Source organism: Terrapene carolina, unplaced genomic scaffold (genome assembly GCF_002925995.2).
Source record: "Terrapene carolina triunguis isolate 2854851 unplaced genomic scaffold, T_m_triunguis-2.0 Scaffold433, whole genome shotgun sequence".
Taxonomy (NCBI): domain Eukaryota; kingdom Metazoa; phylum Chordata; order Testudines; family Emydidae; genus Terrapene; species Terrapene triunguis.
Window position 1 is genome coordinate 29,011 of NW_020664784.1, and position 18,634 is coordinate 47,644.

Sequence of the window (18,634 nt, forward strand, 5' to 3'; positions counted from 1 at the left end):
GGGGGGAGGGGACCCCCCTTGCTGAGCAATACTTTGTGGGGCTCGGGGTGCCCTGTTCGGGGTGTCTGGGGAAGGAAGGCACGGGACGGGTCTGGGAGGTATTTGAATGGGAAGAGGGGCAGATTGCAGCATGCCAGGGAGCTGTGTGTTGAGAGAATTGGGCTGGATCATGAGTTGTTCACATGCTGCTCTGGAGTGGGGTGGCCAGACACCAAGTGTGAAAATTCGGGACAGAGGGTGGCGGGGTGGGGGTAATAGGAGCCTATATAAGAAAAAGCCCCCAAAATCGGGACTGTCCCTATAAAATCGGGACATCTGGTCACCGTACTCGGGAGTCCCATCGGGAGCGAGAAGGGGAGCCGCTTGGAAGCGGGCAGGAATGGGGAAAAAGTTCAACTTGTTAAGGGCAGAAACTTTGGGGAGTTGTCCCCCCGGATCTGTGAGGGGCGGGTGGATGCTGGGCTGGGCACCGGTCATGTATCTGGAAAGGAGCCAGGTGATAAAGGTGCCTCCCCTGTGATTCTGAGTGTCAAGCCCTCACGGATTCTGGGAATCCCGTGGGCGCTTTTTGGGGCGGGGGGCGTGATGTTGCGCCGGATGCCTCCCGGTGGATTTGCAGACAGGAGGTTTTTGGGAACACACAGTTGTGTGTGTGGTCACGGATTATTTTTAGAAGTGTGAAGTGAGTTGGTTTTTTTTCTTTCTCGCTTTGCCGTCTGATTCACAAAGACGGAAATGTGTCATCTAAAGACATTCCCCGGTTGCTTATACCTACGTGGGGGGGATCTTTAGAGTCCACACGACTCTCTGATGGTACAAAGCAGTTGTTTTCAATCTTTTTTTTTTTTTTTATTTGCGGCCCCCCTGTGACATTTCAAATGGAGGTGCATCTTTCGCATCGTCTGCGGGCCCCCATGCGTCCACCGACCCCACGTGTAGAAAAAGGTAGAACAGATCCGAACAGAAGCTAGGTGAATTCAGGTTAGAAACAGGGCATGTATTTTTGGGGGCACAGTGGATTCTCCGTCGCTTGGAGTCAAAAGACTGGGGCAGTCCCTTTCTACAAAAAAATCTGCTTTCGCTCAAGCCGAAGTGGCTAGGATGACGCGGGAAGGACTAATAGCCCCTTCTGGCCTTAAAACTTGGTGAAACTTCGCGCCAGCCGCTAGTTAAAAAATGGTAGCGGCTTACGAATTCTCAGCAGCTTAAATTTACAAAAGCGATTTAACAATTAAAAAAAAAAAACAGGGTTACTGGTTTTGGAGTTTTTTTTGAGCATCTGAGGGACATGATTTTTTCAGAAAATGGACGAGGCTAGACTCCGTCGTCACTTCAGGAATTTTAGGCCATTTTCGCAGGCAGCACGGAAATATTATGATGCGACGGGTGGGAAATCTTATAACCGTCAGGCCTGGATTTTACAGGGCGAAGGAGCTTATCTCCGCTCTGTTGACGTCCCCTTTAAAAACCCAGAGCGTGCGGGTTGTTCTGACCTTTGTCTCTTAGTGCAGGATTGGCTGGAGGTGCCTAAAAGGTAGTGGGTGTTATCGCAGATAATTACTTATTGAAGACGATTTCCTTAGCGTCTGCTGCTCTTTGCATACTTGCATGCTGGATTAACTTCATCAGCCTTCGACTGCAAACGCACGCGGCTGTGGTCCCGTTCAGAACATGCCTCCCCCTTCTTCCAGACGCTTCTGATCACAAACCGGGCTGCCAGAATGCTTCCAGACACCGATCTCTTATACACATGCCCAGCGTTGGTGTGAGTGGAGGGGATGGGTGTCTGAAACGAGCACTCGCTGTAAGCAAGCTTTTGGCCTTCGCTGGATTTTTACAGTTTGGGGACGCTGTTTTTATTGGTGCTGTGCACCTAGGTATGGGATGAGGCCTGCTAGTTACGCCCATTTTACAGAGGCAGAAACTGAGGCTCGTAGAGGCGGCATCACTCAGGGAATCTGTGGCAGCCAGGAATTTAAGCATTGACTCTTAACCCTAGAAATGGAATCTCGTCTTTTGGAAATTGTGCCTTAGTTCTGAATGCCAGCTAGTTCAGAGGTGAGAGGAGGAGGAGGAAAAAATGCATTACTTAATCGCTTTCCATCTAGGAATTCTCTGGGTCACTTTCCAATTTCTCAGCAAGCTTTCCAGGGTGGGCTTTGTCATTTTTGTTCCGCCCTTAGAGATGTGATACTCTTTGTCCCTTCCTTCCCACCCTGACCTTTGCTTACAAGAACACGCTCTCAGGTTCGATGCTTGGTGAGTTAATATAACTTTGAAACCGACTCTTTCTGTTTCTCTTTTCAAAGTGGTGTCGTGTTGACTTTGATTTGTGGCTTTAAGCAAGAGGGTGGGAGCGGGTGATTATTTGCCCTGCCGTTTTCCCTGTTTCTTATCAGCCTCTCCTTTTCGTCAGGCATTCTTGCCTGGTTTACTCTGAGCATGTCTGATCCTCCTCTCGTGACTGGTTTGAGGCTGTAACAGCTGTTTAAATAACTCCTGCTTTGCCAGAAAACTTCGGGATGGTACGAGCAGTCGTGGTCCTTTGAGGAAGATTTCAGATTTGCCGTGGGAAGCCTGATGATCCCCAAAGGTGTGAAAGGGGCACCTTTCTTTCCAGTGTGTCTGTATTTGATCAAAGCAGATTAGTACAGAATAGGCTTTAGAATGCAACTCCTTGATAGCTTTACTTTTATTTCACAAATCCGTAATGACGTACAGCGGAGAGAGGCCTGTGGTCGTGCCTACGTGACTGTATCGGTCCGGCCTCGCTACCCTGGTACAAAATCTGTGTGCTGACCATGCCTTAACAGAGAAAGGAAGGCTCGTTAACACCGAGCTATATATAGGGAAACCAAGGCACCACAGCGGTGACGTGATTTGCCCAAGGTCAGATGGGGAGTCTGGGGGCGGGCGGAGCTGGGAATTCGAACCCAGATCTCATGAATCATTTGCTGTGCTCACTTGCTGTGGGAGCGATTGGCAACTGGTTCGCGGGAGCAGGGTTCAGGTGGCACGCGTTGGCTCGCGCTTGTAAGCGTGAGAGCGTTTTGGTGGAAAGCAAGAGGCCCGAGGGATTTGTTTAGGGGTAAAAGACGCGCCGATCAGACGTAAACAGGGATTGGATTTTGCAGAAGTCAAAGACAGCAGCCTGCTTTCTCTGCTTAACTTTGCACTAGTGAAATGCTAGCTTGTGACTCTCCCCGCGAAGGGAAAGGACTAATTTGTTTTTTTCTGGCTGCCTTTCAAAATGTGGGGGTGCCCCCTACGCCCCTGCACACGCCCGCCCTGTGTACCAACCCTAAACTCCCCCTGGGGAGCGCAGTCTTCTGATCAGCTGTTGTCTTCCTTGCCTGGCGAGACGGGGTGTTTCATAACGGTTATCAGCCCGTCTGCTTTCGGTGGCGTGGAGTCTGCTCCGTGCCAGCACCTGGACCTCTCTGCTTGGAGTTTGCAAAACTTTGATTCCCCTGCTTTGCCAGGAAAGCTGATGGATTTCTCCCCTCCTCCAACTATCTCCAAAACAGATAGATGCTTCGTTTTCCGAGGACCCCTCGCTGAGAACCAGGAAACTCACTCCACGCCATTTATAATTAACAGTGTTAGTGTCGTAATTAAGCTTTGGAGTGGTTCTGGAGGCTCTTGTCTCACCCCGTCTGGCTGCGGAGCGAGGATGAAAGGCAGGAGGAGATCCCGAAACTTCCTAAACCTCTGATGGGTGACGGTCCCCGTGTGCGCTCAATGTTTGTTGTCTCCGCTGGAATAAAAGTTGCTTTAAGCCGTGTTGTTATAGTGAGGCGCTAGACGTGCCCATGGTCTGTGTTCTGAATGTCGTTCCCTGTCTCTAGCGTGTTACCGTAGCCCCAGGCACGGACCCGCATCCCATCTAGTACAAACGCAGCGTAAAAAGACAAGCCCTGTGCCAAAGAGCTTCCAATCGAAGGGGCATCCGAGAAAACAGCGTGATGGGCCAGGGTCTCCGCACACACGGTCAAGTTTCTTGTTGGCGTCTGGAGGAGGCAGATTTGCGGATATGTTTGTGTCTCGGAGTTGCTCCCCAGAATCAGAGGACTGGAAGGGATCTCGAGAGGTCAGCTAGACCCGTCCCCTGCACTCAGGGCAGGACTAAGGGGATTATACCTGCAGGATAACCGAGGTGCTTCTTGGTGTGTCTGCTTTCGCCGAGAAGATGGCTGCTTCTAACCCAGACAGGCTTATGTGATTGGGGGGGGGGGGGGTCCTATTCTTGTTGGAAAGCATCTGCCTTTTTGGTTTGAAGATTGTCTCCTACTTTCTGGATGGGATTTAGAGGGGCACAAAACTATTTTGCGACTTTTTTGGGGGGGCGGGGTTGGGTTATTTCTCCGCCATCCTTTGTAGCAGCAATTGCGAAACATGGCGTGTAATTGGAGTAAGACGCAGACAGGCCGGGAGCGAAGCTGAAACAGCAAATGTTTGAAACGCACGCATCTCGCCGCTGTGGAGATGGGCGAGGGGTGGGAATCTGCTCCGGGTAGATGCGGAGTCTTGACTACTTTTTAAAGCAGATTCCAAGCAGAATTCAGGCTTTTGTATTTCTTCTACGAGAGGAGAGAGCTTAGACGCCTGGGCCGGTCTTCCACTGATTTCAGGTGTCACAAGAGAGAGATTTTTACGGCCAGAAGGGACCGTTGTGATTGTCAAAAGGTGAGATTTTCAAAAGTGCCGAAGTCACTTTTGAAAATGGGACTTAGTTAGGGGAAAATTTCCCCAAGAACCCAATTCTGACCTCTTGTAGAACGTGGGCAAGGGAATTTAACCTAAGGATTCCTGCATCAAGCCCGTAACATCTGGTCGAGCTACAGGATGCGTTTTAGAAAGACATCTAGTCTTGGCTAGAAAGACCCCATAAGAGTATATGTGCTGGAGGATCCTCCCCATCCCTTGGTTAATTTGCTTCCCTGTTTAAAAGAAGGGACCATTTTTTATTAACTGTGATTCAGTTCTGCCATGTAAAACAGAGAAATATTTTCACATCCTTAACTTAAAAAAAACACACGTTTTGCCATTTCTACATCTGCCGTAGGTCGAGATTTCGGAAAGTCGTGACCGATGATAGAGACAAAGGTTAAGGTGCGTTCCCCAGGAGACCTGAAGTTTAAGCTGCTGCTTTAGTTTCATAGTATTTCCTACTGCACAGCGGTTTGGGAGGGTAATAAACACACTAAAGATTACCAAGTGCTCAGGTACGGGCCTGTGGAGAGAAATTTGGGGCCCTGGTACTCCCCCATATCACAACAGTTACAGATGTTTTGTGGGACCGATTGTCCCCCTTCTTGTCCGCTCTGCTCAGACACTGTGGAAACGGGACCCAGGTGTCTACTTTAGGTCGATCTTTGAGGGGTCAGCGTAGTGCAGAAATTCCTGTGTGAAGTGGCTTTAAACCTCCGTGGGACGTCTCCTCTTCAAACCGGGCTCGACGCCCTAAAAATCAGGCCTTTTTTACGGTGTTTCGCCTTCGCCATCCAAAATCCACCGGTCGTTTCCCGGCAGGAGGCCTTTCCGTCGGTTATCTAGACAGCAAAAGTCAAAAACACCCCGGCACTGGAGGGTGGACACTTCACCCAAAAGCCATCGCTCCGTGTCTGACCTCTCAGGCCTCGTTCGCAAAGCAAACCCTTCCCTCCTGCCAGGCTCTGTACGGACGCATAGTAAGAGGCGGGTCCGTACCCCAAAGAGCTCGCAAATAGGCAAGTCAGAGGAAGGGTGGGAGGCAGTAACCCGGGATTGCAGGTTAGATCTGTGGCTGATCTGGGGCTAGAACCCAGGTGTCCTGCCTTAGCCGCTATCCCCAGGCCTCTTCTTGAAACTCTGGATTTGGGACGGAGGAAATCCGGGGTTCGAGTCCCCGCTCTGATGCAGTCTTCCTGCGTGACCGTGCGGCACGTCCTCGATTTGTGCCTCAGTTCCCCCCTCCCCCCCCCCCCCCCCCCCCCCCCCGTGGTCGGGCCGACAAACGCGTCTGTTTTAATTCGGCTCCCTGCTGCTGCCGGGGCCTCGGCCCCGTGCTCTCCGCTGCCCGGAGGAAACCAACTCCCCTGTTTTCAGCCGGGGAAGTCAGCCTACGGGCTTTTCCTGCAGGGCCACGCCTGGTTTCGGTCTTGTCTCATCCCTGTGTGTGTGCAAGGGAAAACCCACTATGCTCCAGGCTTTTCCATCCGTGTTGTGAGGCTGGAAAGGGAGAACTGGATGCAGTGAGGGGTTGTCTAGATTCGTAGGGTTTTTTATTTTTTTTCCTAAGGCCAGAAGCAGTCATTGTAATCATCTGCTCCGATTCTCGTCACTTTATGGTGCAACTGTTTGCTCTAGGTAGAAAGGACTTTGCTCTGCCTACCTGCTCGCTGGGCAATGAACCCACGACGCCTGTTCCCAGCAGGCGATAGTAAAAGCGATGCCCTCTGGCAGATCGGGCTTCCCCCCACTGTAAATTAAAACATTTGCAGTGCAGAAACATTTTCGGGGGAGTTGAAACCAAAAAATGTTTAGGGGACCAGCTTTTTATTTCAGACTGAAGCTTGTGTCCCCTACAAAGTAGGGCCGACCCGTGCTTTTCACGTGGGAGTCTGTTTATCGCAGGGCTGTATGCCTCCACCCGTTTTCAGCGTCGGGGGAGTGTCTTCCTTGTAAATCGGCAAGCAGCATCCTAGAGTGGATGTCTGGGATTCTTGAGATTTTTTTTTTTAAGGCTGGAAGGGACCATGTAATCTGACCTCCTGTAAAATATCGGCACGTAAGAGCGTCAGACCATGGCCTGTCTTGCCCAGGACCCTCTCTCCGACAATGGCCCGTACCAGAGCTGCAGAAAAGTGATTCCACCTTGTCCTCCGCTCCTGGCTTCTGGGAGTCAGAGGTCTAGTGTTGCCCTGAGCACGGGGTTGCCTCCCTGACCAGTTTGGCTACCTGTCCTTCGTGAACATATCTAGTTCCCTTTCGAACCCAGTTGGCCGTCACAACATCCCCTGGCGAGGAGTTCCACAGGTTACTTGTGTAACAAAGCACTTCCCCTTGTTTGTGTTAAACCTGCCACCTATGAATTCCACCACAGGTGACCTCCTGTTTTTGTGTCGTGTGAAAGAACAAAATCACATTTCTCACTTTGCTTTTTCCACATCCTTTTTATAAGTTTCTAGACCTCTCTCGCGTCCCCCTTAACGGGGACTGTTCAGCTTGGTAAGGAGACCATCTTTTTAGTCTTCCTTGTATGGAAATTATTTGACTCCCCGGGGAGATCCTTGGGGGACCCTGCTTTTTGTGTGTCTCCGTTGTAAAAACTGACCACTTTATTCCTACCCTTTGTTTCCCATCTTGCAACCACTTAGTGATCAGTGAGATGTGTCTACATTGGACAAAAAAAAACCAAGCCCACAGTAGTGAATCTCAGACCTTGGGTTAGCTGACGGAAGACTTCTAAAATGATGTATCTCAGGTTGTTAATAACACGGACGGGAAATTTTTATTTTTTATCATTTTGATGGATAATATCCATGTTAAGCATTTTTTTCCCGTTTTTATCCATTTAAAATTTGACAGGTGTGAAAAATTGAGTTTTTAAGCCTTTTTGACTCTCTGTATTGATTTTAAATTTGCACGGCCATGGGAAATTACGGGACCGGTCAGACAACTGTCAGCGACCGTAGACACCGATATTCAGAAAGTTACAGCTTTATAACCATTAGAACGCAAATCGTCAACGGCACATCTTTAAATCAAACTGCCAGGCTCGGAAGCAGCCTTTTTATGAGTCTGCCTAGCTGGAAATTTCAGTTACGATGGACGGGGAATTTTTTTCCCCCTTTGGTTTTGTGTGACGACCGTGAAATTGACATTTACGGACCAAAATGTGATTTGTCCAAACCGAAGTATATAAATGTCACCTTTTACACCAGTCTTAACAGCTTCCACGCTGGGCTTATCTGGTATAACGACTGGTCAACAAACCGCACTCCGAACAGAGATAGTTATACTGGTACAAATCCACTTTGGAGGCCAAGCCTTGGTTGAAAAATTGCAGTTTGCACATGCTCATGAGAGGCAGCTTAGCGCTTAGCAGCTAAAATCTAGGCGAGTGTGTGTGACTTGAAAAACGAGGGGGCGCTGACATTTAGGATACACCGATTGCTGGGCTTAATAATTGTGCTAACGCGGCACATTAAAAAGACCGGCGATGTCTTGCTGGTTTCCAGGAGCTTTATTGCTTAATGGAGCTTGGTTGGAAGGGAAGGAATTCAAGTCTACACCGTCACTCAAAAGCAGTCCGCAGGTCAGAGGTGAAAGACCTTCGCAGGGTGTTGTGGGTAACTTCTGCCTTGCCGTCTGGAGGGTTAAAACCACAATTTGCGTTAAAATGATTGGAAGATGGCGCTACATCTATATTTAGCTGTGCGATCCACGTGAGGCTGGTGGCGATGTGTTTTCTCTCTTCCCCCCGTGCTTCGTCGAGAACAGCTGAAAACTTATTTTTAGTTCTGCTCAATGTCCTTGTTCATCACGCAGGCTAACGATTTTCTCTTGGCCGCCGAAAAGCCCTTGGAGTCCCCTTCAGCCGGGCAATGCAGATTTGGGTTAAAGGGACTTGGAACCAAAGGGGAGATTTTTACAGTCTAATCCCTGGTGTGACTTCTGATTGCTCAACTTAGCCGGTGCTACCTCCGAGACTGGCTTCACTGGGTGGTGCTGGAGGGAAACTGTGTTCTTAACTTACGTTAGCTACAATCCCAGGAAAGGCCAAGGCAGCGTGTGGTTTTCACGCTCGGATTTTACTCCGTTAGCTACCACCAGTTAAGAATGCACCTTCCCCCCCCCCCCCTTTACTGAAGATAAGACCTAAATGAGACGTGGTCAAGGTAAGACAAAGCCCCAGATATTTTGCCTGTCCCTATAAAATTGAGACATCGGGCCTCAGTGGCATCTCAATTCAAAATGAGTTCGGCGTTTCTCTAGTTTGCTACTTACGGGCCTTTGAGCCGAGGGCAGGCGGCTGCAGCTGGATACATTTCAGGCTGTAGATTTTTAACACGGAGGGGAATTGACCACGGAAACAGCTCACCCAGGGACAGGGTGGGTTCTCTGTCACGGGAGTCTTTACATCCAGATTAGCTCTATGTGCTAGCTCGTCCATCAGATAGGGGCTGCATGCAGGGATCGCTGGTGGCAGTGGTCTGGCCCGTGGGACTGGCTGAGCGTAATGGGTTCCCTGTAACTCTAGGAATCTGCTACTCCCGTTTGATTGTAAGCTGGCTGGGGCAGGGCCATCTCTGTGGTCTGTGTTTGTACAGCACCTAGCACCGTGGGGCTCTTGCAGGACAGATGAGGGACACTGAGGCTGTGAGAGGAAGTGAATTGTGCCGCGCAGTCTGGAACTGCGTCCAGATTTCTCGAGTCGGCGCCCCGGGACCATCCTTGTTCTCAGTTCCCGCCGGGACGGTGCATCGGCCGTGTCCGGGCAGCCCAGCTGGGGTGGACTGGGTACTCTGCCAGGCGCGTGTGTCTGGGACGGGACAGCCAGCCTGCGCGAAGCCTGAATGCCCCACCCCGCCGGGAGTGAGGTGACTCACGGCCTTTGTCCGCTCAGCCCTTGGCACGCCCGGCCGCTGTTTGCCTATCGGCCCTGCCCAGATGCAATTCCAGCCGGCTTCCTGCCTCGGGCCTGCGTCCGACACCGCGCGGCGAGGCAGACGTCCGCCGTCTCGCTGGTGGGAGCATCTTCTCTGACATTGGGCCCCTGCTGATGGACGTTCCTCTCTATGCCGTCCTAATCTCTCCGCAGCCCGAGCGAAGGTGCCCCGCTCGGGGAGGAGACCACGCAGGCAACGGCTCCCTTCGAGCGCTGAGCCGAAAGGCTTCAATCAGAAGCAGGAGCCCGGCACAGCCCGGGACTCATCTCCCGGGCCCTATAAATCATCCTCGTCCTTGGGTGACCGTCTGATCTCGTGCCGAACGTTGTGTTCCGCTCCCGAGCGCGATGGCTCGGCAAACTGGTAACGCACCGCCCCAAGCTCTTGGGCCGAGATTCTGTGCCCAGCGGGGAGGAGATGCCGCGGCTGCTGCGGTGGCTTGACATTTTAGGATATTTAACAACCTGCTCTTCAAGCTAGCAGAGACAGGCAGGACCCGATCCGAGGGCCGGGATTTTGAAGCCAGACAAATTCAGACCAGTAATAAGGCGTCATTGTCTAACAGTGGCGGTAATTAACCCCTGAAACAATTGACTGGGAGTCGAGGTGCCTTCTCCATTGGGGACGCTGTACATTTCCTTGGTCCTGTCTTAGGGCTGGGGGCTGGCCAGGGTGACCTCTCGAGGTCCCTTCCAGCGTGAAATTTCTGTGATTGTGCCGAGACCGCTGACTCTGAGCTTTTTGGGAGGCATCCCAGTGGAGGAGCATTTGGAAGGGGGATCACCCGGTAGCTCCGTGCCCATTCATGGGGCACGTGGAAGGCGGTAGGAAGATGAGGGGGTACCCCGCGTTGATGTACGTTTGTCACTTGCGCTGGGTGTTGGGGCGAGGACCCTCCAAGGAGTTATCCCGCCCCTCCAGTTTACAGGTGGGGAAACTGAGGCAAAGGAGCGTGAGAGTTGAAGAAGAATACAGGAAAATCTGAAGCCGTTCTAGAAATCGGTCGTTTTGAATCCAGTCTCCAAAAGGCCGGGGGCAGACTTAGAACAGGGGCTCAGAGACGAGTGATGAAGACGATCAGGAAAGCACAAAAAGATTGGGGGTTTGCTTGCTCCAGGAAGGGGGCGTCTATAAGGTGATAAACGGGTGAGAGACGGTAGAAGGGGAGCTTCGTAGCACAAGAAGAAGGGAGTAGGAGATGAAATTGAAAAGCTGGTAAATTCAGCACAGATCAAAGGAAATACTCTCCCCCGTTGTCCTGTGGAACTAACCGCCACTGGATTTTGTTGAGTCTGACAATTTGGCAAGGGAGAACACATCCTTGCCCCTCCGGCCGCTGTCCCACTATTCAGCGTCCCAGACCAGCGCTTGGGGGAATAAAGACTTCATTATGCCCACTTCCTTCTTTTTTTGAAGAGACGTGTATGCTGCTGGCCCTTTAACCAGGACCCCTGAGGTCATGTCTGAAAAATGCTACCGGGGCAGAGTGAGGGAGGGATGGAGGCAGTCTGTACCATGCAAAGGCTTATAGCTTGCCCCACTTGGAGTGGATTTTTACAGGGATGAAAAAGGGACGTCCTGAGACAAAGGCCGCCCTCCCTGCTACATTCGAGGTCCCTGCTCCAAAGCAGGAGGGCCGCGAGAGCTGTTCGGAAGAAAAATCGTCAGAACTTAACTAGCTTCGTTCTCAGAAACAGCTGAATCGGGTTTGGCTGAAATTTCCCGGCAAAACGCAGCCTAAAGCGGACTCCTGGCATATGGGAAAACGTCCCCGAAGACGACGCTCGCTTTGCCAAATGTTAATCGACTGAAAACAGGATCTTCTCCTGGGAAGTGTTGAGTAATCTTAGTAATACGCCGGGCCACCAGCTCTGCGTATATCATTATTATTTGCTGCCCATCCCTTAGGCATCTGGGCTCGTGATTTCTTGTCTGTGGTATCCCACAAGGTACTTTTTGAAGCATCCCTATGCGGAGCAGGTGATGACCGAGCGAGAGGCCGGCGGATTAGCACAAGACAAGTTAAATTCATTTAAATCCTGATTTAAATCACTAGTGAGGAAGACTGGATTTACGCATGGATTGCTACGTAAAAGTGCATTCTGGTTGGTTGTGATCACCTTAATACATATTCTTCACAACTCCGAGATAGATGTAGGTTCATTTGTAGAAGGTACCCACTCTACATTTTTAAACGGTGATTTATGTTGAAAACTTCTCAGATGAGTTTTACAGCTATATCAGAAAATGAATGATTGCTCATTTCATTTACCAAAGGTAATTGAAGCAGATATTTATGAAGTCACTGGGAGGTGAACTATCTCCAATTCAACAGGTTAATCATTAGTATTTGGAGGATTTTCTTGCCAGGCTATATTAGGAGGAGAACATCACCAGACAGACATTTCAATTGTTTTATTTAACTAAAACAACAACGTTAAGTATTCTGTTTTTTTTCTTCAACAGCAAACATAATATTTTAACAAAAAAGCACATGTCCCTCGCTTCTCACATTTATCTGCAGACGACTTCTCCTTGTCCAGATCTATTCTGCCCCCACAATCTTCTATTCATTGAACTTTTTGAAACTTTGCACTTTTAGAGAGAGGGATTGAGTCTGTGTACACACATTTGCACAGGGACACTAGAGTTGAGGTCTGTTATTTCTCACCTCTATATATTAATTATTTACTTAAAAACATTTTTGCTGTTAACAAGCATGTTACCTCTGGAGACACAAATCCAGTTGGAGAACTACAAAACTAAGCATCTCTGATGGTATCTTCTAGACTGAGCACTGAGTCCCATTGGGCAGATAGAAAGATTAACCTAAATCATCTATACAGAAGCCCCTGGAACCCCATAAGATTGGGTCCCTAATCCATGAACTATTCAGACTCATTTACAAAACTTTTCTTAAACGTTACATGAATATATTGTCTCATACTCTAGAATTAGAATTTATAATCCCTATTCCATGATGAGATATCTTTGAGCTATCATGTATCTTAATTAAAACTATCTTCAGATAGGGGTTTTTTTCCCCTCAAAAAGCATTTGATAAAAAAAAAATCCGAGGAAAAGCATGACGACCGTGAGGCTTCTGGGAGTCGCTGAGATCCAGCTAGGCAGCGCCCCGGGTCCATCCATCCAGCGTCGCGTCTGTAATACTCAATGCTTCAGAGAGCAAAGTGTAAGAACGCCGCGGTAACCGTGCCCTGTTCCCCCATAGGTCTCATCCTAATCTCAAACGGTTAGGGAGCAGCTCCAGACCTGAAGCCCAAAGTCTAATCCTCTCCCCATTAACCGTCACAACTCGGGCAATTCCAGATAAACCTCCGATCCTCTGTTTGATTCTGGCTACGTTCTCTGCCTCAGCGGTATCCTGAGGCAGTGAGTCCCACAGGCAAACGGTGTGTTGTCGGGGGGGGAAAAGCATTTCCTTTGGTCACAGTCCTGAAGTTGTTACCTTTTCAATTCCGGTGGACAGCCCCTTGCCTCTTGTGTTAAGAGACGGAGAGAACCGGTCTGCCTTTTCCATCTCAGTCGGTATTTTATAGCCTGTTATCCTGTCTCCTCCCTAAGGTGTGTGACCCCAATCTCTCGTCATAGAGTTTGTCCGGGCCCCTAACAGTTCTCTGAACCCTCGTTAATTCTGTGGGGTGCCAAAGGGGAATCCAAGGGAGGGACAGGATCCACTGAGGCGAAAGGTTTGAGGGCGGAGTTTGCGAAGAGGACAGTACGACAGGTGGCCGGAGGCAGCATTGGGTGACTCCAGGCCCGTGAGTCTTCCGTCCGCGTGGGGACTCTGTCGCCGTGTTTAAAAACGATGCTTGTGTTCCGAGCCGATGGGCTGATTTCCCACCCGCGCTGCGCATCTCACGGGGCAGTGACCCGTTGCTTCGCCTCACGCCAACGTTGGTGAAATGCCTTGTGCGTCGCCTCCTGGGGAACTTGAAGGAAGGCTGCAGCGGAGGGCGGGTGGAATTGATGTTAGCCATGGGATTAGGATCCAGATGTTTCCAGTCCCCATGTGAAGGCAGGACACGCACCTGCCTTTTCCTCTCGTAGCTTCGCTTGGGGTAGGCTGTAGGATTTCCATAAGGGAATCCACTCGGCCCTGGGGTCCTTCACAGACCAAGGGGTCATCAGTGATTTACCTTCCTTGCTACAGCGCCCCCTGCTGACACGCTGGCCACCTTCAGCCTTTCGGGGTGATCATGGGAACCTCAGGAGTCTTAAAAGCTGGGAGGGGAGGCTGGTGGGTTAGAGCAGGGGGGCTGGTAGCCAGGACTCCTGGGTTCTCTCCCCGGCTCTGGAAGGGGAGTGGGGACTGGTGGGTTAGAGCAGGGGGGCTGGGAGCCAGGACTCCTGGGCTCTCTCCCCGGCTCTGGAAGGGGAGTGGGGACTGGTGGGTTAGAGCGGGGGGGGCTGGGAGCCAGGACACCTGGGTTCTCTCCCTGGCTCTGGGAGGGGAGTGGGGACTGGTGGCTTAGAGCAGGGGGGGCTGGGAGCCAGGACGCCTGGGTTCTCTCCCTGGCTCTGGGAGGGGAGTGGGGACTGGTGGGTTAGAGCAGGGGGGGCTGGGAGCCAGGACTCCTGGGCTCTCTCCCCAGCTGTGGGTTGGAAAAGGGGGGTACCGCAGGAACTGGGTGCGGTGGGACATGTCAGCGGGAACACGCTCTCCTTTGAGTCTCTCTTCTCTTTACGCTGGGCCCTTATGTTGCCGGGTTTCCTGTGGCCGCGGACACAGCTCCATTGTCTAGTGCTTGGGCCCTGCTGCGTTGACACCCTCCTCCCACCGTCTCCAGCCGCTGCCAGAGGCAGGCCTGGCCTGGCTCTGCATTTTTTTTTTTTTGGGGTGGGGGGTGGGATGGGGGGGGAGCTTCCCCTTCCTAGCGGGTTGACTGCTAGCAACAGGGTGGGTCCTGCATGAACTTAAGGCCTGGTTCGAACTCTGTACAAACAAGCCCTGCCCAGCTCCCTGCTAGGACCCGGCGTCCTCTCCTCCGGGCTTTAGCAAGTCCCTTTCGTTCCGGCTCCCCCTGCCCTCCCCCGCGATGAGAATCCCTCGGGCACTTTTATCGGCAGACCTCAAAGCGTTATGGGGTACAGGTGGGGAAACTGAGGCACGGGGGCGGGGAAGGTCGCTCGTGCGTGGTCACCAAGCTCACCAGCTTGCCCCAGGGCGCCCTCCCAGCCCCAGCGTGGGGAGAGCCGGTGGCCTCGTGACTTTACTGGTCACCGCTTTGCGGCGGGGACTGGGGGGTGCGTTTGGTTGGCGGCTCCGTGGTAACGGTTTGCGTCTCTTCCTCTCTCTCACAGGACGGCCCCATGATCTCTGGCGGCGAGCGCTGAGGGTTCCGGGCGAGCCGCCATGTCCGGCGCCTCCGTCAAAGTGGCCGTAAGGGTTCGGCCTTTCAGCTCCCGGGAAATCAGCCGGGACGCGAAATGCGTCATCCAGATGCAAGGGAAAACCACCTGTAAGTACCCCTGGGAGGGTGGGGCAGGATCGGGCCGGAGGCCGGCAGGGCTGGCTTTTCGGGTGCATCACTGGATTCCATGCTTGGCAGGGCTTGGCTAAAATAGGGTCTGCCTGCCTCAGTTTCCCCAAACAGAACTGCCACAACTTGGGGCTTGGGGATCATTCTCCTGGGCTGCAGAAGTCAGGAAAGGAGATTCTCTCTCCACCCTCCACCCCGATCGCCCGGACGTCCCTGGGCTTTCTTCTCCTTCCTCTGAAGTAGCAGGCCTGGGCCAGTGATTTGGGGTGCCAGGCAGGTGGGTCTAACGTTCGGGGCGGGGATGGACTTGTCCCTGGGTCAGATTGGCAGAGACCTGGGAATGGTTTGGTATCTGTGTTCTGCTTCTCTCCTGCCCGGGAACATGGACCTGCCCCGAATTCCCTGGAAGGGACTCGGCACGCTCTGACCCTGGCGTCGCAAGCGGCTGTCTCTCCGGTTATACCGGCCCTGGCTCCCACTACTCCGTTCCTGAGACGGCGGCATGACCGCACCTACCTTCTGCGCCCCCGCCAACCTCGGGCGTGTGTTAGAGCAGCCCCCGGGCTGCTCCCACCTGCCCTACTTGCTGTGGGCCCTGGGAAGCGGGGAACGAAAACCCAGAGTGCAGTGGGCGCCGGATCAACGCCCCTTGCGCCGAGGGGGGAGTGGATTGGAGCCGGGTTAGTGTTTAAATCCTTGTACCGGGCAGCGTAGGATTAATCTTGGGGTGGCCGGGGGGAAACCCACGGTTTAACCCAGCTCTGGGCAGCTGCCTCTGGTTAACCCCCTGCCTGTCTGCCGCCAGCGTCTCTGTCACGCGGGGCGTTCGTACAGCCCCGGCCACGCTGGTAGGAGAGAGCGAAGCCGACAGCGCCACCCCCAAGGAACATAAATCAGCCACAAGATGGCGCTGCTGCGTAATCTTATAAATTCCCCGTGTGCGAGCAAGTGTTGAGCGCTTGGAGACATGCTGGGGTTGTGGGGTGGTTTTTTTGTTTTGGGTTGTTTTTTTTTTTTTTTTGCAGTGTAAGTTATTTGGTGGGATCTGTCACAAGCAGCGTGAACGTTGGCTTCCTGCTCCGCTCTCTCCACCAGCTAGCATCGGTTCTTGAGCCGCGGGATCGGGTAGTCTGCCCCCAGAGCTCCCCCGAAATTAAGTCCCGGGCAAATTAGAGTTTCGGTCTTGTCTGAGGGGCCTGCCGGAAGGAAGTGGCCTCTCCCAACCCCAAATAATTCCCAGTCCTTAAAAAGGCGAAATGGAAAACCAGCGGGGTCGGGGTACCAAATACAACAGCTCTCCGCCCTCGGGTAACACCGAGGGACCCCACTGGGGAGGAGGGAGTGGTTGGGCTCTTCTTTCTAAAAGCCTCTCTCTAGCTCGGGCAGGAGTGCCGGGTTTCCTGCCCAACCCCCCGGGTGAGGTTCTCTGGCCCCGTGGGCCATACAGGAGGTCAGACTGCGCCCGTTCCTTCTGGCCTCAGACGCTCTCACTTCTTCCCATGCTACGTCGGGGAGGGAAACTGAGGCCCGGAAGTGCAGGGTCCGTGGCAGAGCGAAAGGTTTAAGGGTGAAGTCCGGAAAGGCCCCTCTCGTTAGACTGGCTGAAGAATCCAGATCCTAAAAACTAATTAATGAGGGGGGGGGGTTAAATTTCCCTTTTGCTCCTGAGCCTGTAGGAGGGTGACACTTACGAGCTTCGCTCTGCCCCCGTGAGAACAAGAGACTCTCGATCTCTTTGCTAAAAGGGAAGCAGAGACCACCCTGTAATTCCCATGACTCCAGCAGCTGGGGCTTTACCAATCCCCTAGCGCAAGGATGGGAATGAAAAGAGCTGGTAACAGGGAAGGTGGAAAGGGTGCAGAAGGGAGAGTGCTTCTCCCAGGCTGACTGTGGAGCGCAGGGCGTGTGCTCTCGGAGCGGGCGTGGGGGGATCTCCGAGCGGGGCATGTCCCCGGTTGCGTGATGTGGCGGTGGGGTGTCTGTGTGTCAGAGACCCCTACAGGCCATGCTGGCTTGGAGACATCCAGGAGTCCTGGCTCCCAGCCCCCCCTGCTCTAAGCCACCAGACCCCACTCTCCCCCTCCCTCGCAGTAATGGGCTCAGGATCTCGGCAGACTCAGGCAACGTTGCTGTGTGGATTGCACTCCTTCCTTGCCGAGCAATGGGCTCAGGCTCTCGGCAGACTCAGGCACGCGTCAGGTCCCATTTTGCGCTTTTCCTCACAACCACGAGGGCTTAGAAACCCTTCATTGAAAAAGACAGGACCCTGCGGGTGTGGCGGGACTCCAGGAGCTGGAGCCCTGTAGCACCGAGGCTGGGGGAGCAACCTCGGAGCACCCTTCCCCGGGCTGGCATCCGGCAGGACCAGCTGCCGTGGGACTGCATGCCGGCTAAATATAGCCGGAACGTCCTCAACTTGTTATGGTCCCGGGAGCTGCCAAGCCGTCACTCAGCCGGCCCGGGGAGCTGGGAGGCCTTTTAAAGGCAGCCGTGTACTGGCAAGAGCTGGCCCCACGTCAGAGCCGGGGCCCAGACAGCTTAAAAGGGGGATGCCAGGGTCTGCGCCCTGCTCCCTGTTCGCTGCTCAGACTCTGCCTGGGTTTGGCCTAGAGCTTGCTGCCCTCCCAGAGCCGGGGAGAGAACCCAGGAGTCCTGGCTCCCAGCCCCCCTGCTCTAACCCATCAGACCCCACTCCCCTCCCAGAGCTGGGGAGAGAACCCAGGAGTCCTGGCTCCCAGCCCCCTCTGCTCTAACCCACCAGCTCCCACTCCCCTGCCAGAGCCGGGAGAGAACCCAGGAGTCCGGCTCCCAGCCCCCCCTGCTCTAACCCACCAGCCCCCACTGCCCTCCCAGAGCCAGGGAGAGAACCCAGGAGTTCTGGCTCCCAGTCCCACCTGCTCTAACCACCAGCCCCCACTCCCCTCCCAGAGCCGGGGAGAGAACCCAGGAGTCCTGACTCCCAGCCCCCATGCTTTAACCCACCAGCCCCCACTGCCCTCCCAGAGCCAAGGAGAGAACCCAGGAGTCCGGCTCCCAGCCCCCCCTGCTCTAACCACCAACCCCCACTCCCCTCCCAGAGCTGGGAGAGACCCCAGGCGTCCTGGTTCCCAGTGGAAAACTGGGAATGTTTCTTTACGGTCTCATCTCTTCAGAGCAGGAGCTGCGTCTTGCCCCGAGTCTGCGACGCGCCCGGCACGAGGCGGGTTCCCGATCTCGGCGGGGGGCGGCAGGGCCCTGGGGGGTGCTGGCCGGATGTGGGCCCCGACTGCTTGCTCACCCCATGCTCTGTCTCCCCACAGGTATCACCAATCCCAAGCTGACAAAAGATGCTCCCAAAAACTTCACCTTCGATTATTCCTACTGGTCCCACACCTCGGTGAGTGCTCTGAGAGCCGGGGGGCTGGGAGCCAGGACTCCTGGGTTCTCTCCCTGGCTCTAGGAGGGGAGTGGGGGCTGGTGGGTTAGACCGGGGGGGGG

At 53.4% G+C, this 18,634-nt stretch overlaps 2 protein-coding genes across 2 annotated transcripts in view; one reads left to right on the forward strand and one right to left on the reverse strand.

Moving 5' to 3' along the window:
* Positions 1-15,032, reverse strand: part of INCA1 (inhibitor of CDK, cyclin A1 interacting protein 1) — a 40,519-nt gene extending 25,487 nt beyond the window's left edge. Inside the window, exon 1 of the mRNA XM_026658373.1 lies at positions 14,977-15,032. Coding sequence (XP_026514158.1) covers positions 14,977-15,032 — 56 coding nt within the window. The remainder of the gene's footprint in view (positions 1-14,976) is intronic.
* Positions 14,981-18,634, forward strand: part of KIF1C (kinesin family member 1C) — a 13,218-nt gene continuing 9,564 nt past the window's right edge. Inside the window, exons 1-2 of the mRNA XM_029913061.1 lie at positions 14,981-15,136; positions 18,457-18,563. Of these exons, the coding sequence (XP_029768921.1) occupies positions 15,031-15,136; positions 18,457-18,563 (213 nt within the window). The 5' untranslated portion in view covers positions 14,981-15,030. The remainder of the gene's footprint in view (positions 15,137-18,456; positions 18,564-18,634) is intronic.